Source organism: Dromaius novaehollandiae, chromosome 4, assembly GCF_036370855.1.
Source record: "Dromaius novaehollandiae isolate bDroNov1 chromosome 4, bDroNov1.hap1, whole genome shotgun sequence".
Classification (NCBI taxonomy): Eukaryota; Metazoa; Chordata; class Aves; order Casuariiformes; family Dromaiidae; genus Dromaius; species Dromaius novaehollandiae.
The window spans coordinates 9667682-9691302 of NC_088101.1; the positions used below are offsets into that span (position 1 = coordinate 9667682).

At 39.4% G+C, this 23621-nt stretch overlaps 1 protein-coding gene across 4 annotated transcripts in view; it reads left to right on the forward strand.

Annotated features, from left to right (window-relative positions):
• The window catches only part of RASGEF1B (RasGEF domain family member 1B), a 73932-nt gene extending 52869 nt beyond the window's left edge, over positions 1–21063 (forward strand). For all 4 annotated transcript variants that reach the window (XM_026115274.2, XM_026115273.2, XM_064510389.1 and 1 more), the window contains 10 exons: positions 3097–3309; positions 3408–3482; positions 4802–4897; positions 5496–5598; positions 6353–6432; positions 7714–7809; positions 11597–11692; positions 12946–13069; positions 13739–13811; positions 15009–21063. In XM_026115274.2, the coding sequence (XP_025971059.1) occupies positions 3097–3309; positions 3408–3482; positions 4802–4897; positions 5496–5598; positions 6353–6432; positions 7714–7809; positions 11597–11692; positions 12946–13069; positions 13739–13811; positions 15009–15033 (981 nt within the window). In that variant the 3' untranslated portion in view covers positions 15034–21063. The remainder of the gene's footprint in view (positions 1–3096; positions 3310–3407; positions 3483–4801; positions 4898–5495; positions 5599–6352; positions 6433–7713; positions 7810–11596; positions 11693–12945; positions 13070–13738; positions 13812–15008) is intronic.
• Positions 21064–23621: the final 2558 nt, after the last annotated feature.

A 23621-nucleotide genomic window follows, 5' to 3' on the forward strand; every position in this document is an offset into this window, starting at 1 on the left:
TCTGCAGATTGCTTGGATTTATTTGTGTGAGTCATTGCCTTGAAGCATACAAAAGCACAGACTTTCCTATTCTTGTTCACTGTGGCTCTTTTATTTGCAGCTTCTTATTGCACTTTCAGAATGATTGTGCTCCACTGCTGTTAAGAGCTATCAGTAAGAGTCCAGTAAAGACCATTCATCAGCTTAGCAGATCACCCTGTCAAAATGTAGTCTTTGGGATGCTGAGCCTTAATCTTTTTTTTTTCCCCCCCTCTGTCTCTCGATTCCATTCCTTTCCTTATACTTCTTCCCTCCTGTTTCCCCAGAGGTCACACTTATGAGATATTTCTACATTGTTCTGGTCCCTTTTATCACTTAATTAACATGCGTTTCAATACATGTCTTCTGAGTCTTTTCATGTTGTCCATTGCCTCCCATTTTCTGATTAGTTCCCTGTAAATATTTGCCAGTCTCCTGTGAAACATGATCAGCGTATGCAGAGTCACACCAAAGCCACGTTCTGTGTCATGATGTCTTTTCATATGCATCCCAACAATTGCACTGATCTCTTTCTTTTGTTTGGCTGCCATATCATGTAGTGGGATCGAGTGTGGAAACTCATTTAAAATATGCTATTCAATATCTAGCAGGTAGTAATGACTTCCAGTCACTGTCCATAGAGGACAGACAGAAAGAGGTGACCGTCAGCTGAAAAGTGTCCTGTTACTTTCTCCCATGCTGTCCAGTCCTTAGAGGTTTCTTCTACAAGACTGCGTAGGTGTGGTACAGAAATAGAGGGGCATACTTAAAATGCCTGTTAAATTTAAAAAAAGACAGAGAATAGCAGATCTTAGGAAGATCTAGGGATGATATATAGATCTTGTTTTTACAACTCAAGTTGCTGCACAGATACAGGAGCTAATAGACAAGCAGGTCAGAAGGCATTCTAATAGACTGAAAAACAAGTTTGTGTAACTGTTAGGAAAGAGGTGTCTGTAATTTTCCGGAGTTGAAATAAGTGGAGTTTTGAGAACAGGGTGCTGCAGTCCAACAGTCTGAGATGCCTTTGTTTCTGTGTGGTCATGTTATTTATATAAAACTAAAGGGATGCATACGTGTGATGTGAATGTCAGTGTGAATACAGAATCAGAAATGAGACTGGGTGATGAATAGCTGGGAAAGGGTAAGCCTAATCTAGAGGGAGACAATCTGTTTACACTGACTGATGGCCATATTACAATCCAATTAATATCGAGTTGATAAGACATATTCTGTGAGTTCATCGGTGTGTTATTAAATATATATATATGACATCATAAAAGTGCCTGAGATAATGTAAGTAATGGTCCACCAGTAAATATCTCATTATGGGGACAAAGCACAGTAAGTATTTATTCTCACACTGAATGCTTGGAGATCAGTGCCTGTTTGCTCAAGAAGTGACTGAGTCTCGAAAGAACAGAGGGATGGTGTTTTAGTGGACTCAGGTACATCTATGAAGTGTGACAGGAAACTCGCATTTCCTTCTGGCTTTGTGCTAAGAGGTCTTGCCTCATCAGTGGATAGAGAGATGTTTGTTATGTCAAACTGCTGTTATATCAAATGGGGGCTAATTTCCCTGATTTCCATGTTTTGATTTAGGAACATCTGTCCCAGCTTTCCTTTTCTCTGGAGGTTTGCAGCTACAGGAGCAAACTGACCAGTGTTAGGTGTTTCAGCTTGGTATCTGCACTCCTTTTCTCTCTCCCCCACCCCCTTTTATTCCCCCCAGTTCTGGGTTGACGTGAACCACAAATTCAGGCAAGGGCTTTTTGCTTTGGAGATTAATTCATCGATTGTTATGCAGTTTCCATGATTAGCCAGAACTCACCCCAAGTACATAAGATGCTTTGTTGATCTCAGCTGAATACAAGCTAGGCAAGAAAATGTTTCATAAAGTTCTACTGTATGAAATTTCAAATAATTTAGAAGGGAATGCATCAGTAAAGATGTTTTTGTTTGTATCACCTCATGCCTGTTTATGAACATGCAGCACTTTAAGTAATACTTCTGTGTCTTCATGAGGAAAATGTGGATTCTTATCTTTGAAAGTCTGGGATCCTCTCCCAGGGGCTCTCAGGGATTTCCCCCCACCTTCCTCTGAAAAATTTTGCTGTCTGTTTTTCTGTAAAATCAAAATTTTTCTAAGCAGAAAGCTGTTATTTACTAAGTAACAAGCCAAATTCAGCCTTGGTTGAACACCACTGACTTGAATGAATTTAACCCAAATGAGTGCTCTTGGATTTGGGTAAATTTGAAATCCATGTGAACGGCCGCTGCGGAGTGAAAAACATATTCATTGGAAAACAGGAAACGTGTATCCCTTGGACTGATAACCCTGTGCTGTATGCTGATATGTTTTGGATGGTCAGTTTTTCAACCATTTAGGTTTTTCATTAATGGCTGCAGGATGGTATCTACAATTCGAAAAGTAACTGCCTTGGAATCTGTTAAGTAGACAGAGAGAGATCTGCCTGCTTAAGAGTACAGTCCTGCTCTTACTGAAATCTGTCATTCCTGTTAACTTAAATGACCACATGGGAAGGCGTTGCAGGGTGAAAGAGAGCACGCTTTATTCTCCTCTCCTTTATCTCAGTTTTACTGTAAAATTTAATTCAACAGACTTAAGTGAAACTAGTCTTGACTGACTCCGGAGAGAAGTAGGTCCTATTTTCATCACTGAATGACCATGTATTGTTCTTGCTTGCTGTCTTCAGCAGCAGGAGACAGAGTATTTTCATTTCTGGTATTTTATTAGGCAGCCAGTGCTTTATTTCATACAGTAAATTTTATGTGTTTACTTGTTGTAACTTGGGCTAATCAGGACACTACTGAATCCCGGAGGCAATCGGTATTTAAATGCTCATTTGGATTCCTTTTGCTTTCATTAAATGCCAATATCAAAAACTCAGGTAGTAGAGAATATCTCACCCTCGTATCTTACACTGTGTGTAACTCACATAGTAGAGTGTTGACAACAAATATCTATCAGCATCAGTCTATTTCAGTGTCATTCAGACTTTAATACTATCCTCTCATGTTTTGGAAATGTATCCTGATTGCTTCATGTCATGACAGATGTATCGGAAGAATGTACAGCAGCTCCTCCAGAACCTGATTCGGAAGCTTGCCACTGTTAGCCAGTATGAGGAAGTACTTGCAAAAATCAGTGCAACATCTACGGATCGACTCACGGTCCTAAAGACCAAGCCCCAGTCCATACAGAGGGACGTAATCACAGTCTGCAATGATCCCTACACGTTAGCTCAGCAACTAACGCACATAGAGCTTGTAAGTTTTTATTTTTCAAGTACAATTTCTTCCTTCCTCTCTTCTTGAAATGCAGACTAACATAGAATGTGACTTGATTGCTTGTGTGCTTTATTCAGGAGAGGCTCAATTATATTGGACCAGAAGAATTTGTCCAGGCGTTTGTACAAAAGGATCCTTTGGATAATGACAAGGTAATCAGAGTGGCGCTGGAGCAGCTCTAAAATGTAGCATTTAGCATCCTAGAGTTAAGGCGACCTGTGAGCAGGAAATTCCAACAGTAACTGAGGACAGTAGAAGTGAGCTTGAAAGTAAAATGCTGTAATATTCCTCTTAAAAATTTGGCGGGTTTTGTGATGCTCCTTCTTACTGGAGGACAACTCCAGGGGCTTCCAAAGCTTAGCATGCGTTCTGGCCTTGCAGTGGCATCAAATTGACTTAGCTTAAGGCATCCGTTATTTTTCTGATTTAAATTACAGGATAACCTAATCCTGGGAATGATTTATCCTTGCCATCTATGTGGCCTATAGCCTGGAAAAACAAGTTAAACTTTGGCTTTTACGTGACTCATTTTCAACATCTATTCTTCCTTTTAGTAAATTGAATTCTTTGCAGCAAACTGGCAAGGGGGGCAATTTGCAGGTAGAGCACATGTTACAAAAACTGGGCCGTGAGCTCCAGATCCATGTGAGATGAAGGGCAAAGATGCAGTGTGTTTAACTGACTGGGCTGGAGCTGTTATCTCTTTGAGTGTTGTGTAATGACTCATGTTCTTTAAATTAACTGTGCCAAAATCAGGCCGTTAACATTGGAATTAATATCCTCCCCAAAACGGGCAAACAGAATAGAATGACTCCCATTTATAATTTGTAGCTCAGTCAGACGGGCCCTTGAAATGGTTTTATAGGTAGAGACTACTGAAACTTCTGCCTGCCTTTTTCGGGCAAACCTGAGACGTGATGTAGGAATCATTCCAAGGTTCTAAAATAGGACAGGAAAAGGAGCTGCCAATCAAAACTGTTGATCTGATCTACAAAAGTTAGGATGCAGTATCTTAATTTGGTGTAAACAACTGAGTTTAATGTGTCAAAGGAGTGGACTGGCCTCGGTTTGTAGTTTTGCACCTGCAGAAGGTATAATGTTGTCGCTAGTACCCGGGCAGGACAGGCATCAGGACTAAAACAGTGCTCATATTCAAGGAAGCACTTAAGCAGGTACTTAGCTTTGATTATTTGCATAAGTCTATCCCTGTTCCTCAAAGCATCCTGGCAGGACTTGCAGCAGGTGCTGGAATACTGAGCTGGCACCTCAGGAAGAAGTGATGCATGCCCAGATACTATCACTGTTGCTTTCATTCTCACCTTTTTTTGTCACTTTGGGTAGTTGAGTTAACCCAGGTTAACAGTGTTAATGGTTAACAGTGTCTAGGGATGGCAAGGTAGAAGGCCAAGGGTCTCTCTCAGGGAGAAAATGAAGATTACATTGATAGCTGCAATTTTTCTTCTGCCTGCAGAGCTGCTACGGAGATCAAAAGAAGACCCGTAATCTGGAAGCCTATGTAGAATGGTTTAACAGGCTCAGTTACTTGGTTGCAACAGAAATCTGTATGGTGAGCAAGGACTTTTTCTGCTAAAACATTTTGTTTTGTCTAGTTGCCAAAACTGTGGATCCTCTTTAGCTTTGTTGTCCCCTTCAGTGTGCCCTTTGACTTTTCCTTCTCTCAGCTCTGCACTCTTCCATGCGTGGATGTAATGGGCGCAGGGACGAAGAGGAAATATGTTCCCTGTTTTCAGTATCATATTCATGCCTTGGCCCTGTTCATGTGGTGCAGTGGGGATGGTATGCCGTAGCCCTCCCTGGCACAGGGATGCATCTGGCCCTTCCTAATCTCCTGTTGTCTGTCATGAACAGAGCCATCTTTCCCTTCTGTGTCAACTGCTTTCTCTGCTCTTCCTTTCCTCGTGCCTTTCTTTGCAAAGCACCTTTACCTCTCATTCTTGCCATCTACTTGCCTCATGCCTAGCTTGTCTTTTCTGTCCTAAGGGCTTTAGAACACAACTGCGTGATCTGATCTGTTTGTAAATCACAGTGTAAGGATGTGATGATACATGTGGAAAAGAATTTTAATGTCTGTGTTGTTTCTTTGGGGGATCTGTCAGAGCTCTTGTTTCCTCCTGAAAGTAACATTACAATGGCATCTCTTGCAGCCTGTGAAGAAGAAGCACAGAGCAAGAGTGATAGAATATTTCATTGACGTGGCCCGGGAATGTTTTAACATTGGCAACTTTAACTCCTTAATGGCTATTATTTGTAAGTATATGGCCTGAGAAATTTTGTCCCTGTTTGAATCTGAATAAAGGAAGCGCGGTGCTTTATGCGGAAGTCTTTTTACTGCTTAGCACACACAGCAATGTGAAGTTGGGGGACGAAATGGTGGAGAATTGCTAAATCTTGGAGTATTACACATGTAAGAAAAGATTTTCTGTTGTAGTTTAAATTACAGTAAAAAGTAAGTTCTTATTGTAACTGTTCAGAAATCTAAATCTCTTGCTTTTTAAAATAAACTTTAATCCTAAATTGGAATAGTAACTTCTCCTTTAACAGAGAATTGATGTATTCCATTATTTCTACTGCACCACAAATGTCCTAGTGGTTTAAAAATTCCACACCATTTTTTATATCTAATACAAAAACACTGGGAATATCTTCTTATTGAAATGGGAAAGTTTCATGGGTGTGTTTTAGTTTTCACTGAAATTTGTAAGAGAAGGTATTGGGATGAATCATTTGGGCTTTCTTACATATAGTTCATGTTTATCAAAACCACATGAAATCATGTCACAGTATTTTTTTAGAGCTGTCATTCTGTAAGAAATGTTGATTTTTGTGTTTCCAAAATTTCTTTTTAACAGTGGAATTTCAAGCAACTGAGAAGTCAGACTTCTAAGTAGCTCTGTTGAAAATGTGTTACTTCTAGTAACTCCTTCCCTTTAGAAATGCTTACCAGCCTTAGTTACTTTAAAGATTTTTAAATCTTCAAACAATTTCTCTCTCTTAAATCAAGCTGGCATGAACATGAGTCCTGTCTCTCGATTAAAGAAAACTTGGGCAAAAGTGAAGACAGCCAAATTTGATATTCTTGAGGTAAGTTTGGCCAGTATGTGGACACATGGCTGTCAGCAGTGTGTCACTTTTGGTTCTAAAGTACAAGTTTGGCTTCACTAAGACATGTCTTGTTTAGTATGTACGTGTTCCTAATGGAAATTCCAGAAGATGTAATAAGAATCTTTCAGCTGACTTATGCTTATTTGATTTGGAAGAAGGAAATTAAACTAGTTGTTATTTTTAATGGAAGAGCAATTTAAAGAAATTATAAGTAACCTCTTGAAAGGTAGATGTAGTTGAGAGAGATGGTATGGATTGACCTAATGCAGTTTTTGCTTTTGAAAGTTCCATTAAGCTATAAGGCAGCCGCTTTGTCTGTTCAGAGAAATGTATCTTGAATTAATTAATTGATTGCCAGTTACTTTCATGTAGTTCAGATCTTTGTCAAAGATTGTATAGGTGCAGCAGTTTATGAATTTTTGATTTACCTTTCAGATTCTTTACCAACAAGTTAATTATCCTGTTCTAAATGGCAATCAGTTAATTCAGGCTATTTATGAGTGATATAGAGAAGATCTAATACGTTGTTCATGACCCAAGCATGGAATGCTTATTAATGGCATAAGGAGCTTTGATTTCTGTTATGACGACAGATTAAAACTGGAGAGCTGCAGCCACCTTGGGTGGGAGAAAGCTGTCTTTGTGTCGGGGCTGGCTGCAAAGCTCAGGGAGCAGGTCTTCTGATGGCAGCCCTGTTTCATTCAAACTTACTATGCAGGCTGAATTTTGCTGGTTAAGGACTTGCTTCATGAGCCATACAGCCATCCTAGCCATGGAGGTGCAGCAGCCTGTGGTGGAGCACAGAGGGCGATAGCTGGGGGCACTAACAGCTTTACCTGTCTAATTTTAGCCTGCCATTGCAGCTGAATCAGCTCTGAGAAATCTGCATATGCAGCAGGAGCAGAATACTATTGCTAAGATCCATTGTATGTCTGAGCTCAGGGTTTTGGCTTTCAAATATAAGCTGAGATAACCTCTCTAGGAGGAGAGAAAGAAGGTCCATTAAGCCTGCCTTTGCTTTTCTGCCCAGACTTGTATTGGATCCTTTGTTGTGCTGAGTGAACATTTTTTTTAAGTAAAGTTTCTCTTCTGATCAGAAGAACAGATGAAGTGATCCCACTGTCCTCTGAAAGGCTGTATTTATGGCACAGTTCAGCAGAGCTCTTGGTTTTTAGAACTGTTGCTCAAGTGAAAAGTGCTGTGGGTGGGTGGTGACCCTGGCTCTCTGAAGTTTCTTATTTATATTCTTCTTGCTTGTAGCATCAGATGGACCCTTCTAGTAATTTTTACAATTACCGAACTGCTCTGCGTGGAGCTGCTCAGAGGTCCTTGACAGCTCATAGCAACAGAGAGAAGGTATGTTTACAAATGACCTGGCACATGGGCAGAAATGATAGGCACTTGTTAAGTTGCATGGTTAGCTTTTGTCTCAAATTTCTGATTCTCAGAAACTATAACCAGGGGCCTTTAAATAATCATAATCATAATAATAATAAACCTCAAAATTGAATCACTCTTTATTCAGAACATCTAACTATTACTTGTAAACTAGCAAGAAAGTAAATAGAATATTTCAGAAAACTGTGGATCAGTGAAAAATGATTCTTCATCTTAGGTTGCCAGTTGAAATCCACTCCAGCTTGGTACTGACCGAAAGCTGCCAATATTAAGTGACTGCTTTCATGATTTAAATACGCTACATTGCCTCAGTTCAGGTCCTGCCTGACAGAGAGCTCTCTCTCCCAAACCATCACCAAAAGCTTTTGACTTCTGTGTCAGTAATATGGATGGAAAAGGCGAGGATTGAAAAGAGGTCACTGGAGTAATTTATCGTGCTTATGATTGCTACTTGTAAGTGGGAGCTGAGGAGTGCTGGTAGGACAGCATAAATTATTTTAGTTTATGCTATTCTGTAACTTGGTATTATGTTCAGAGGAGTTTATGATTGTTATCACACATTCACAGTACTTCTGTGTGTATTCACTGCATAAAGCCCCCTGAGTGACTTCCTTCCCTTCAGTACCTCCTCCATTCACAGTATTAACTTGGAAGAAGAGGGGACCTGGGAGGGTACATTCTAGTGCTTTTATGCCCAAAGGAGGGGAGATCAACTGGCCTAACTATGGGTAATGAAAGTTAGTTCAGAGGTGGCTAATTTGGGGAAACAGTGTAGCTCTTCAGTGGCTGAAAGTAATTTGTGAGTATTTCTGGCTGTGTGTGTTTATTTTATGGATGATGATGTTTGCATGTGGAATTTTCAAAGGAGGGACAGATGGTTGTTAATATAGGCAGGATAAGGAGGAAAAATCTTGATAAGCATCCTAGAGGGTATACTAAATATGGGAAGAATGGCTTCAAAGAGGGACACTGGGCATCTCTTAAGTGCTTTTTTTAACAGTTTTGGGTGGAAAAGCCTTAAAATCCACTCAGAAAATAAATTCTAAAACTTGAATAAAACCCAAGTTGCTAATCTTAAGTCTTCAACTGGCAGGCAGAACTGCTGTTGCTTTTTAAACTTCCTTTTCCTCTGTCTTTTAGAAGGATTGATTTTGTGAGATTCTCTGTGGCAAAAAGACTGTAAAAAGGGCAGCCAATTACTAGACACTGACCATTCTGAATGAAGGGTCTAAAGAGAAGAGTGGACTGTAATTCTCACCTAGTTGTGGGTCAAGGATGTGCTAGTCAGAAAGCTTAATCTTTCCTTAGTACCAGTGGTCATTTGCATCACACATGCTACCCTGCTCGCTCTGAAATGCACCGTTCCATGAATGGCTGCCTCAGGAGCAACAGGATTGCTAAAACAGGTCCTGATGCTGCAGTGCGGCCCACGTGATGGGAAAAAAGGGACCTTCTGGAAGTAACACCAACCTCCCTAGTTGCTTATGCCCTACAGCAGTCGATTTGCTAGTGTGAAGCAGTTGACCAGAACAGCTGGCATGAACAAAGCTGGAACCAACGGGAGTCTTGAAGAACAGCCAGGACTAAGGTTACTAGGGGCAGAACAAGACCTGTACATTTTGATTTTAGATTAATGCCAGTCATGAAAGAACACAGGAAAGAACCATTCCTTATTTGCAACTATCTACAGGATTAAACTACAGGAAGAAGAGAAATCCCTTTTTGTTGGGAGGGGATTACTCCATAAAGGTTCCTCCAATTCTAGTATCTGTTTCAGCCTTTGGCAAACCACAGTCATTTGTGGAGCGTCTAAATTGGCATTTATGCTTGTTCTCTCAACCTGAGATAGGGAATACAAACCCCAACCTGGACAGAGCTTTCCAGTTCTGTAGAGTTTCCTTCCTGTACGGTCTTTGCATGAGGTCTTCGTGTAATACAGTGTGTTAAGACTCCCCTTTGCTAATTTCAAGAGTAGCTGTGAATTACACATCAACAGAGGTTGTATCTTTACTTACCTCTTCAAAATAAACTGGCTTTTGAGAAGTAATTTGGATTCGGTTACACATTAATGCAGAATCTTAGTTGTAGTTCTTGTGGAGAGGAGCCAAATAGCTTGCTAGCTTCCATCCATTTAGAAGCAGCTGCTTATAATATTTGCACTTTATGCTATGTTTCAGAAACCTGATTCTGATGCTTATAGAATAATTTAGACTACCAGGCAGGATGAGGCTAATCTATATGCAGTTTGTTTGTTTATACTGATGCTCTACACTGAAAGTAAAATACTGGATTTTTCCGAGTCCTAAGGATCTGTTTGCAGAGGTTTAAATGTAAAATGCTTCATTCTTTTCAGTGAAAAGTGAGTTTTAAAACTCCAAAGGACTTCTATATATTGAAATGGTGCAGCAAAGTCTTCCATGGAAATAGTGATGCGCTGATTTTTTTCGTTTGTTTAATATCCAGTTACAAAAAGGATGTGCAACTATGAAAATTTTTGTAGGATGAAAATTAAAAAACAATCACTTTAAGAATTTTGGAATGTTTCAGCATTCTCCAAAGACAAATACTTCAATTTCATCAATTGGCAGGAAATGCTTCATTTTGAGTCAGTCAATGCCACGGTTCAATTTCTCACATGAGCTTAGGGAATTGTAGTTCAAAAGCCATTTACTGTAGTGAACTGCTAGCCCTCAGTTTTCTATGCTGTTCTTTAATGTACATCTCTGTTCATCTACCAAACAAATCTCTGTCAAGAGGGAGATCTGTGCTCTTGGAGGTGCCCTGCAGGAATCTGGGGCATAAGTGGAGGTTAAAAAAGACTTTCAGGGAGACAATGCAGCATCAGTTCTTGTTGGATGAAAGCTCTCTATCTCGGTTGAATTGATCCCACTTTTTCCTGTCTTCATTTTTGTACGAATAATCATTCCAAGAAATATTTTCCATGATGGTCTATTTACTCAGCCCTTACTGAAATTAGTAAAGTCAGGAGATTTTGTGCTTATTAGATTCCATTTCTCCTCTTGTTTTAAGGAGGGTTGATGCCTTGCCTCTTCACAGTGTTGTTTGGCCTGCTAGGATTACATTGTGGTATGCTTCTGTTCCCTCAACTTCCAACTCTGGTCTGCTGCATGTAGCCAGTGCTTACCTGAACTTGGGAACCTGTGGTGCTGCTACTCATTTGGTCATGATTTCCACAGCTCCGCACAGCATCTTAGCTCAGCCATCAGCAGCTACAGAGATGTTAATACAGCACAAGCAAAAAGTAGGCACCTCCAAGTCATGCACTCTGGAATCTGCAAGGAAGTGTGAGGGAGAAGTCAAAACATGTCAGGGACATGACACAAAATGAAACAAGTTAGGCAAATTGCTGTTGTAAACACACCTCATACCCATAACTGACAAGCAGTGGTGTGATAACAGACATTGTAACTGTGACCCTGAAAGAGTGAGGTACCAAGAAGAGTTCAGGGTTATGGAAGCAGTTTGAGACAAAGCTGGCAATGAAGCTGTAGGGACTAGCTTACCATGTGAGGGAGGACTTTCTTTACAGATGAACATTATGTATTATAGAGTGTAGTGAATGCAAAATTTTTATTCAGTGAAAGGACAGAGAAATTGTACAGATCTTAATCCTTTGCAGTGTTTTGCATAGCTTTTGTACCATGTGACTTCCTTGTATTTTTCTCTGTAGAGCGTTATATTTTGATATGGTACCAAACTGAGAATAATCTTGTTCTTTCCTTAGATTGTGATACCTTTCTTCAGCCTCTTGATCAAAGATCTTTACTTCCTCAATGAGGGCTGTGCCAATCGTCTTCCAAATGGTCATGTCAATTTTGAAGTAAGTAGACCACTGTGGCACTGAGAGTGGGGTATTATACACATCATCAGCTCCTTGAAGAGGAGACTGAAGGCAGATCGTGACTGAGCTTCCACTGGATTCTGAGAGAGGAAAAATTAGGTTGTAATTTGAGTGTATATGTCACTTCTCACAGGAACTAGGAGAAAGTCAGGAAAATGCAGTTTTGTTAAGTTGGAATGTTTACAGAAACTGTTTCAGTATGGACAGTTTTTTAGCACAAAAAGTCAGAACTTCTTCACGGTGCTCAAATTCATGTAAACATTTCAGTTCAGATGTTGACTTAACTAAAAAAAAAAAATTAATATTTTGGAGCTTCTCCTTGAATTCCAATGGAAAAGATGAGTTTGTCCTTTGTCATAATATATATGCAATATTTTCATGCGTGTAAGTCACAGATTATCTCTGAAGAAATGTGTGATACAGCATCAGTGCAGGAGATCTGAGTCCCTTTCTCTGCCTCTGATTTCCTGCTAGTTACCTGACAGTATGGATTACCGAATGATTTGTTTTCAGGTACTTTCACTTTTAAAGAAGCCTGGATGGATCACTTGCACAAAATTACAGTAATTTTTACTTGTAGTAATCAGCCTTAGTAGCCTGGTTCTAAAGTTACTTTGTGTGATGACCTGGAATGTCCTTTTTCTCAAGGAATCCAAGTATACTTGAGGCATGTAAAACTTTAATTGAAAGATTTTGCCTAGAAATGGTATCATCCCACTACAAGTGGAATGTTTATTTTTGGCATAAATTTCCATCAAGAAAACTGAGTGTTTCAGATTAGTCAACTAAATGGGAACATCTGGACTTAGAAATGTCAGCATTAAACATCTAGAGACTTTTGAAGTGAGAATTACTAAACATCTCACTGTGCAAAACAAACATATGAGCATCATCAAATTTAGAAGTGGGGTATAGTAGTGTTATCAGCTCTTTGAAAAGAAAACTGAGCATAGATGATGATCTACTATTTATATTCATAAATAATGACAATTTTACGAGGGTGGAGGAGTGGGAAGTCATTCCAGTTTGAAATAGAAACGCAAAAGTTAGAAGCAGAGTTCTTCAGTCAGTCACATTCAGTTCTAGATTAAAAGCTGTGGAAGATCCAAGCCTTGGACTTGAAACCTAGATCTCTCTCTTTCCACCCCCAGCCCCCCTTTTTTTTTGAATGTTCTGGTAAATAGGCTGTCTGCTACATAGTGTTTCTTTTGTTTCCTATTCTACTCTGACAGAAATTTTGGGAGTTGGCAAAACAAGTGAGTGAATTTATGACGTGGAAGCAAGTGGAGTGTCCATTCGAAAGGGATCGCAAGATCCTGCAGTACTTGCTTACTGTCCCAGTCTTCAGTGATGATGGTAAGGAGCTCTGAACTGCCTGTAGGTCAGGTATCACTTGCTATTTCTCAGTTTCTATCCATGTTATGTTATTGCTTCCTTCCTTACCACTAAAGAAAAGCTACTGTGGGACATCTCTGCCTGGGAAATTACAAAATGCTCCTCCCTTACAAATCAGGGAGAGAATAAACTCTTTCTTTCAGTGTGCATGCAGTCTGTGAAAAGTGACTGTGTCCTTTTTTTTGAAACGGGATGAAAAACTTTATGGGAATGTGGTTACCATAAATACCATTTGAGGTGTATTTATATGGACTTCCAGGATGCTTTACACTAAAGGGTGCTGCTTGAAAGAGAAAACTGGGACTTAGCTGTTTGCTTACAAAGCACCAGAACCGTGTCCCTGGGCTCATTTTTTTTCTTTTGAGAGGGTTTTCTTCCACTCTCATGCTTTTTAGTTTTTCACTAGCTGTTTTTTCCCCCTTGGGGTAGTCTTTGTTCTCATGCATTTTTTGTTAATATTGTCTGGATGTAATTATAAGCAATGCTATACTTCTGAATGGGATTCTGGAGCCCTAACCTGAGGGATGGATAATATAGGCCTGCTTCATTTAATTTCAGTCTACTTTACAGGAAGAGCAAATTTTAAAATGCCAGTAGGCCTAAACATACTGTATTTGTTTCCGATTGCAGCACTTTACTTGGCTTCCTATGAGAGCGAAAGTCCTGAGAATCACATTGAAAAGGACAGATGGAAGACTCTGAGGTTTGTGTCAAAGGTTATTTGCATCAATAAATAAAGAGAATGGGATGTAGAGCTAGCATTAGACAGTTAAAACCAAATGGCATGCTACTTGCTTCAACAGATGGGGCACAGCATCAGTGTAGATTTCCCCTCTGCTACTAGACTCTTGGAAAAATGAGCACAGTCGGTTCTTCTTTATCTTAAACCCTCTCAGCCCTCCTCTCCCTCAAGGGGTAGGAGATAAATTTCTTGTGTCATTCAGTATCAGAAAAACACTTTCTAAACTTCAAAGACATCTCTGTTTCCTCACAACTATTATAGAGCACTCTAGTTTTCAGGCAGACATTTCCTGAGCTATTACATCCTTTTCTACATACATCTTTTCAGGCAAGGATGGGTTTTGCACAAAGATCATTCTAGGGCAAATCTATTCATGAAACCAGGTAACATAATTCAGAGTTACAGCTGGGAAAAACAAATTCAAGCAAATCCCATTCTTGGCTCTTCTTCCACTGCTGGCTGAACACAGCCTAGTCACCTCTTTCATTTTACTAATTATGAAAAAATACACGAATTGGCAGGGCAATGTTTTAGCTGCTGCTTTGCCAATTAACTTTCAAAAAATGTGAATTCATGGCAGAAGAGAAGACTAATCAGGCACATAGATAGAGACAAAGAGGTAAATAGGTATATGGATAGTCTGTATTTTCACTCCTAAAATACGCTTCCACTGTATTCTTCAAAATACTGGTATCCTAAGGATGCCACCCATGGCCAATAGCCAGTTGTTCCCAGCACTGTTTCAGGCAGCTGGTACATTAACACCAAAAGGCACCCGTGGATAAATATCCCAACTGTTCTGATCCACTCTGCAATATCATGGAGAGACAATTATACAAACTCACTATAACCTTAAGGAATTTTTGAGCTTTGCTTTCTATTTAGGCCATGTTGCCTCTTCCTGGGGTATCAAGGGAGATGAAAACAAATCCAGTCCCAGTTCATTTGGAGAGGGGAGGGAAAGGGAGAGCTCCTCACATCAGTATACAGCTGTTCCTCATAATGCACAGAGGTGAGATGGACAGAGAAAGACTTTGGGCTTGCAAAGCTGTGATAACATTAACCTCAGTTTCGCAGGATCCTTATCTGAGGTGCTCTGAACCTATCTGAAAAGATTTACATCATTCAAACGATTGTCTTTATTTTTCTCTCTTTCAGGTCAACGCTTCTGGGCAGAGTCTAATGTATGAGATGGCTGCTATTTCTGCCGTTGCTGCATTACGTGGATTATTAAGGGGCATGGCTTGGCTTATTTTTTTGTGCACCGAGTGGCATTCGGAGTAATGAGAACTGTGCAGTCAGTCAAGATACCGTGTCAGCAAAGATGAAACAAGTCAACAAACAGGACAAACAGGCAGCTTCTCACATCTGACAGAGGAGATAAAATCACAGCCCACTCCGTTTAAGTATTGATTGAGGACAGCGCTGACAGAATACTTGGAAGAGCTCAGATACCGCCTATGAATCATTTCACACCTGGATGGAATATTTTCCCATTTCTTATGTTGGAGCTTGCTGCTGCTAGGACTCTGCAGAGTTGATACTAGGTTGCAGAGGGGAAAAAAATCACCATTCCTTTTGCTGAAACCCAAGTCTGCATCGAAAAACTTCCATTCTTAATAAGCTGAATATAGCCAGGAACTTTGCCTAAATCAGGATTGCTAAGAAGGGGAAGGACTGGACACAACAAGTAGGCTGCTGGGGAGAGTTTCTCCCCACCACTGTAATGGTGGCTATTTTTTTTTCTTTTTCCATTATGTTTTTGAGTTGGCTGCTGGCAGGCAAACTCATTATTATTCTAAGTTATTTAAAAAATATATAGTAATAAAAATCAAGACTGTGACAGAAAACACACCTGCTAGAAAAATACAGTAGCAATGTAGCTTGGACTATTTTATGTCTTGTAAGGAGTTTTTTTTCTTTCTTTCAGTTGTTTACAACTAACCACTACATGCTACAGATGTTCTTATTTTTACTATACTGTTTTGTTACTCTAATTTTCCATACTTGACTTTCTTCTTGTATTAGGTTGAACAAGCTGACTTTTCTAGAACGGTCTTTGAGAATCTGATGTACAAACTATGTCAAAATATGAAAGTATGTTTTTATTAAGTCATTTTTGTAATTGCTCTTTTTTGAAAGAGTAACAATGGAGAGAACACAATTCAGCTTGACTGAAATTGCAAGATGTCAGAAAAAGATAAGGTTTCTTCTCAACTACAGCTGCAAACAAAACAGTCTCCCTTTGTGTTTATTTTATGGATTATCATTATGACTGTGAAGTAGCTCAGTATGTTACACATCTGATAAGTTTGTAGTAGCTCTGAATACTTAGCCACTCTATCCTAGGAAGAACCTGATGGAAAAAAAAGAAACTAGCTGTAGATCACCCTGGCTGCAAAATCACTAAGCAAAAGCACATGGCAAAGAAAGGTATTTGCAATTACCCTGCCACTATTATTTTAAAAAGAAAAGAAAAAAAAAAGAATAAAGATATCTGTTGCATTGCATCTCTGAGTTTGCAGGTAGACTGGTGTTTAAGTTTATGCTCTGTCAATCCCTTTTTAGGAAAGTATTTAATTTTTGAATTCTGTAAGAACACGTTGAAGTACCCTTAGTCAGCAAGGATACTGTCCTTAACTACTACCTGTCTGCTGGTACAAGGTGTTGGAAATCACTGAATTTCATATCCCATGAACCTCAGCTATGAAAGTGCTAGGAGACCTGATGGTGGAAGAGGACTCTTCCCCTCCTCTCCCGTTCAGTGTGTTAAGGTGAAGGAGAAAAAAGATGCTAACTCTTTCAAAGGAGGAAATCCATCTTTCAGAGAACTGCTTCTGCAGTTCACGGACTTGAATCTCCAGCCTTCATCAGGTGAGGTCTTTCCAGCCCTCCCCTCTTGATTGTTCTCTTTTTAAGGCTTCTAGGCAGGACTTGAAATCAATTGTTGTAAAATGCTGGGGAACATCGTGTTTTCCTCCTCCCCTCCTTTTGGGAATACTATAGTACGATCATAAGGTACAAAAATGAAGGTAGTGCATAAATGAAAATAGTTTCCGTGACAAAATATTTGCTATCATTACCCTGCTTTTTTACATTTTTATTTCTAGGGGAAGCCAGAGAGTGGAACAAAGGGTTAGCTGCCTGTGGAAGTAACTTCTCTTTCCTCCTGCACTGTAACATAGTTTGACTACCGGCCTGGCTTAGAAATGCATATGTTATTTATGTAGTTTGAATGAAGCATTTGTAAATAAAAAGAGAAACAGCATTAAGCAGCCTCCATCTAGAGTGTGTGCTCTCTGTGTTGTCTTGTGGGACATGTTTTTATGGAGGAGAGGCAGCACCGTAGCAGGGTGACTGGTATGCAGGAGGAGGCTGCCTCCTGGGCACAGCAGCTTGGCAGCAGGTGCAGGAGCCTGGGACTGGTACTTCAAAGGGGAATGCAAATTCCCTTGCCCGAGGCAAGTCAGAGGCTGTTCCTTGTAGGTGTTAATGTACTTGCTATTTGATGGTACAGCAATCTGAGTCTCATCACACATGGTACCTTCTGTCCCATCTTTCAATGCAGCCACTGTGTTAGGCTTTTAACATAATTTTGAACATCCTGAGCTTCTGTTAGACCATTGAAGCATTGGCTTGGAAACAGTCAATAGCACTTATCAGTAGGGAATGAGAGGGGAAAATGAATCTTCTAAGGCTAACCAGCTCCTAAAGGAAACATTACACACCCCCTGAAATTAAGAGTTACAAGAACTCATTAAATGTAAAAAGTTCAGTATTCAGCCAGGACTGAATATCCCATCCCAGTTCAGTGGTGACAGATACTCAGTGCTTAAAAGGGACAGAAGCAACACCTAAGTCTATCCTGTAAAAATTACTCAAACACAGCTTATATTTCTTTTTCCTAGTGGTGAAAGCAGAGATAAAAAGAGTCTAGATGTTTGGCTAATCCCACAAGAACAATACCTCTTCTTGTCATGCAAATATTTCACATTTCTGCTGCTCAGAGACAGCTTCATGGCATAATCATGAAGAGAAAGGTCAGTTGCATGCAAAAATGTGCAAAAGCCTACTTAGAATGGTCCATCTCTGAGAAAGCAAGCAAGAACCTATACTACAGAAAGGTGGCCAGCTCCAATATATACCACTGCCTTTTCTTCCTTTCCTTTTTTTTGCCCCCTTCCTATACAGCTTGTTCTAGCACTAAAAATTGCTTTTTTAGATAATAGACAAATAGGCTTTCATCTTCTAAGATTTTCTTGATCTCGGGAATTTTCCCCAGTACTTGGGGCAGCATTCCTTTTATCGGTAGTGTGCAGTGAGAATCCTTGTGGACTTCGTGGAGTACTTCTACTAGAAAAGTTAGAAGAACAAGCCTTTGGTAGTACACCAGCATCTGTTAAGCTCCTCTCTGTCACTTCTTGGTTATGCTAAGCAGGTTTTCCCCATGTAGCAGCAAAAAGAGCAGCCGACTGGCCCCTTGAAATTCATTCCCTCACAGCTGCAGTTGTCCTGCTACTGCAGCTGCTGTCACAGACAGATCCTGATAACCTGCTTCAACCAAGCAACTGTTCCCCAGCCTGTGCTTTATGCTTATGGAGTCCTGTCCTCATCTCCCAGTACGAGCGCTGCTTTTAAGCTTAAAAACACGGCTGGTAAGGATTTTCAAGGGAACTGGTCTGTTCACAAGGTTACAGTTGCCAGGCTTCTCTAAGCTGACAGTGAAACTTAAAATGGATAAACTTCAATCAGTTTTGACGTGAAAGCCTAGCTGCAAAAAGTGCACCATTGAAGCCCACAGATGCTTTGTCTCTGTGCTGTATTAAGCTTTTCTGGAATATGTTTGTGTACATTTTTTCCTTTTTTAGAAAATTCTAGCTATATTGTGGCCTAAAAGGACATCTTCTTATAAGCCAAATACATATGCTCTGCGTATGTATTTATATGTATGTGCTTCATAGAGATTACTTTTCAGATAGAAAAATGTAAAGATAAGGTGAAGAATGCAGCGCTTTCTCATCGGTATTGATGTAGCCCACAATAATCTGAGAGCCAGCCATGCTGTGGGGCAGGATATTCTGCTATCTATTAGCGCTTCTCTCCCCTGTCCTGTGAAGTCCAGAGGTGAGAAAGGGAAGTTGTTCTTAGGTGGACTTCCCAGCTGCAGTGGAAAGCAGCATCAAGACCCATTCAGTTCCAGCAAAGGATAAAGAAAGCAAAGCCTCAGTCTCCGTGTTACAGCAGGATACTTTTGTAAGCCCTGAAGTTTGATCTTACAGTTGAAAGTCGAGATGACATAACTTTCCTTAGAAAGAACCAGCATGACATACACCAATCCATGCAGCTTTAATAAACACTGATGACAAAAAAAGAAAATCCTTAGCCTTTCAAGTATTTTCTTTATGGTATGGTAACTTTATAGCATTTAGATTCTGGATGCCTCACTGCTTTTTAAATGTTTTTCTCTGGGAGAAAAGTTTATATAAAAGAGCATCACAAATGGCTGTGGCTGAAAGCTCAAGGCAGATGATTCAGAATAGAGTGAATCATGGGAAAGGAAGTTCAAAGAAACATATCTTGCTATCAGTGAAACAAATCAATCGTATTTCTGCAAAATGATTTTCTAAAGCTGTCTCCAAATTCAGAAATATGTTGTGAAGCTACTGTGGGAGGCATTACAAAAAACACCTTGATGATTTGTTTTCTATTTAACCATAAAGGTATTTTCGCAGTATGTGGACGATGACGTTTCTTCCCAGAGAAGGTTTTGTCTTTGTGTGTGTGACTGTGATGGAGGATTTACTATTTCTCAGGAAAACCAACATATACTTGGCTATGTCTTTTCAGACTGGGCCATCTTCCACATTCGTATCATCAGCCCATTCAAAATCGAAAGTTTGCGATGATAAGAATAAAATGCAGCAAATGTGAAAAATCTATGCTTCTTGCTGATTTCAACATCTACAAGAGGAATGTTTTAGTGAAGGTTGGTAGAAAGGCAGAAATACAACTTAGGGCTGGGAGCAAGTCAATTTCTTCAGAAGAAGTTGGACTTTCCTTAGACCTCCTTTCTTCCCCAGACAGTTTGGACAGTTGCAGTTTTGCCCTTCCTTAAAAGAAGTTAGAGGAAGCATTTATGGAATAGAAAGGAGGATTTGGTAGGAAAAGGGTTAGGACCTTTTTCTGAGATGGTAATCACCTACTTGGGATCAGAGGTATTGAATAGAAATGCAAGTATGCAAAGCTTGGGATACAGTGTTTCTTTTACATATATATATATATAATATATAGAACTATGGGCTTGCTGACACAGAAGCTCCACTCATACCCAGAAATGCCATAGCAATGTTGTTACAAAGGGAATCAGAGACATGCTATACCTATTAAACCAGACAATAGAGATCTCGTGTGCTTAAAAAAGAAATGACAGCAGAGTAAAATGTGAAATGGTAACAGGATTAACAAGTTGATTTGAAATCAGAGCCATTAGTCAGGAATGTACTTACCAGTCTGGATAGGAGATAGGTTAGAAACTTAGTATGCAAAGTATGAGACACAAGAAGTAAAGGATTATGTTTATGGGGATGCATTTTCCTACCAGGTGATGTTTCTTGCCACCATTGCTGCTAGAGTAATGATCTACTCTGCTGTTAACAATGGAGAATGATATGTTTTTTCTTAATTTCTCCTTGAGCAAATCTGTAACTTTTTTGGTACTATTTTCTGTCTGACAGGTTAGAATCATGCCTAGAGGAAATAGCAAGTGTTTGGTCCCCATGTAAGCCCAGCTAATTTGACAATCAACAGAGCTAATTTTCAGAGGCCAATTGTCCCCTATTAAAAATATGTTTATACTACTAAATGTTTTTAAGCAACATTGCAGAGAACAGATCTCATCTGAAAATCCAACTCTAATTCTGAGGGCTGAGTATTAAAGAAATCTGGCCTGTAAATCTCCGCTTTAGGTACAAATACTAGTCAACTGTAACCACTGGCAGCTGAGGAACAGGAGAAAGAGGGAGATGCATCTTGTGCACTTCTGATTATATGCTATGATTATAATGTAGGTCATCTACAGTCTTTTCACCATTGTTTACCCAGCTGCTAAAACAGGGTTCAAATGTTTCTGCCTTGCATAATTATTAAGAAATTAAATTTTGTTTCTCTGAAAAATGTGATTCACAAATAAAAGTATAATATTGTGCTTTGTTAATTGCACTGTCTATATTTTTGGGACATCAGAGTAAAACAAAGTATATGAATGCTTTTACCTTTTTTTTTTTTTTTTTCATTTTTCAAGTTTTTTCCAGTCCTATGTGTTAAAAAAACACTCCCTTTACTGCCCAGATCAGAAGATTGGCTTAAACACTGCAATATTTTCAGTGAATGTATTCTGAGTTTTTTTCAGTGCATTTTGGGATCATGTTACCAACCGTTTGGTTCATTACAACCACCACAGCTTATAATTTCCCTTTTTCTTCAAAATAATGGTATGGTTCTCCCATTGTTATACGACTCTTGGAGCCACACCTTTAAGAAACACACTATATATTACATGACCAATAATAAATTGCAAGCAAAGTCCAAACCAAATTTTGCTCCCTTTATCTCATTGAACAGGAAACAAAAGGCTATGCAGAGTGAAACTAGCTTTTTGGCCTCCTGAGTTAACTCTTGGATGATCACTTGGAAATACAACTTCTTTCCCTCGTGTTCTTTTTAAACTTTATTGACGTAAATTGTTAGTCACCTATAAAACCTGCTTTTCCAGAAGATACTCAGCTAAGTGTTCATTCCAGACATTCAAGCCTTCACTAGATCTCACTGAAAAATCCCAATGCTATGGCAAGCATTCAGTGCTTGCCATTTTTGTCTAGGAAGATTTGGTTTTGATGGTACTTATCATGTTATATTTCAGCATGTGTAAACTGAAAACCAGAAACTGCTATATATATTGAACTGTCTTCACAAAACACATTAGAGTTCTTTTCATAATGAAAATACATCTGAGAGTAATATTCAAGGGCTATGTCATTAGATTAGGTTTCAAGGGAAAAGGAATGATAAATATATGAAATAATTTTTAAGCAACAAAACTTAGAATTTTCATTATACTCAGTACAAAATAAAATATTTTCAGCCAGAAGGTAGTCCTTCACTTCTATAATACAGACTTGTAGGTCAAAGTCCATCTTTTGTCAAAGTGCTATTGGATACTTGTCAGTTTTCAAGAAATGGACTGTCACCTTCTCTAGAATCAAAGCATGCATTTATGCAATTCCATTTATATAATGGAAACATTTCATTGGATTATTTATGGGCTGCTTTTCTTCTCAAGGAATAAAGCTCTCTCCTTCGTATTAACTGTATTGCAAAATAAGACTAGCTGCATAATTGCTTGCAAACAGTACCAGCTGTATATTTAGCAGTTTTTTCATTAATTATTTATGAATATGTTTGCTAGTAATGAAATTAATATATCATGGATTTTGTTATAAACAGCTGCTTGGCCTCACTTCTCGAGAGAGACTAAAAGATGGAAAACTAATAATGAGGAAAGGAGGAAAGTAATGTAATCTGAAAAAATTAGAACAACTGATGCTGGTAACCGGATATACAGAAAAAAAGGTTTCTTTTCCCCAAGGTTTTGGGCAGTTGGTCTGTCTGGGAATTTATTTTGAAAAATTAGGTTTGTAGCTAAAAAATTAGGTTTGTAGCTAATTCATTTAGCTAGTTTGTAGCTAATAGCTAGTTCAAATACCTCAGAGTATAAATGGTTTAATAAATTGGCCAGGGAAGATTATTTTCTTTCCTATGGATAGGGTCCACACTAGGACAACAGTAAGCTCCCCTTACTGGCAATGGACATTTAGACAACAGGGACTATTGACTATTCAGGGAACTCTAAAGTCAACGCCTGGGAGGGTGTACTCCACATGCCTACAGGCAGATTGGCAGCTCACATGCCCCAGAGTATCAGATACTCTTCTGGGAAAGGCAGGTATGGCACAGGAGTTAGAGGAAACCCAGATCCTTTGAGACAGACACTCAGAGGGCCTGTGGGATACCTTTAGCATGTTTCGAATGCAATACTAGAGGCCTGTGCTTTGGTAACTGAACTGGGCTGTAAGTTTCCATTGACTACATCAGGAGCTGAGCCATCCATGTGTATCTGAACTTAAGTGTCTTAACCTGCATCTGATAACGTAGTTACTCATTGCACTATTTCACCCTCCAGTTTTACTGCACTGTCCCTCTTCTATGGCTGATCCAGCAGGTGTGACAACATATACAAACCAATTTACAAGTTGCACATTGTATATGTTGTCAAACCAGGGAGAAAGGCTTGGCATGGACAAAACCACCTCCTTTGCTGGCCTTGGACCATTGGAGCCACCTACTTGTGGCAAACAATGAAAGTATTTCCATCAAGATTCTCGCTGAGACACTCATCAGTAGGGAAGAAAGCCAGGCAAACTGATACCAAAATGATGCTCAGTGTCAAGCTACAGGTCATGAAGTTGCATAAAAACTGCATACCTGGCACAGCAGTTTTAAACTGCTTGTGCAGTTGGGTTGTCTGGAGAGCAGAACAGTGAAGAATAAGAGGGAAAAAAAGGGAAGAGTTGCATTTCAATTAGCTCCATCATGATTTGGATTGCATTTTCAGTGCAAAGTGCTATATGGATTTTTTTGAAATGCTTTATTTTTAGTCTGCTACTTTTGAATTAGGTTTTAAAAATAGTAAAAACCTCCCTCCTCAAGAACCAT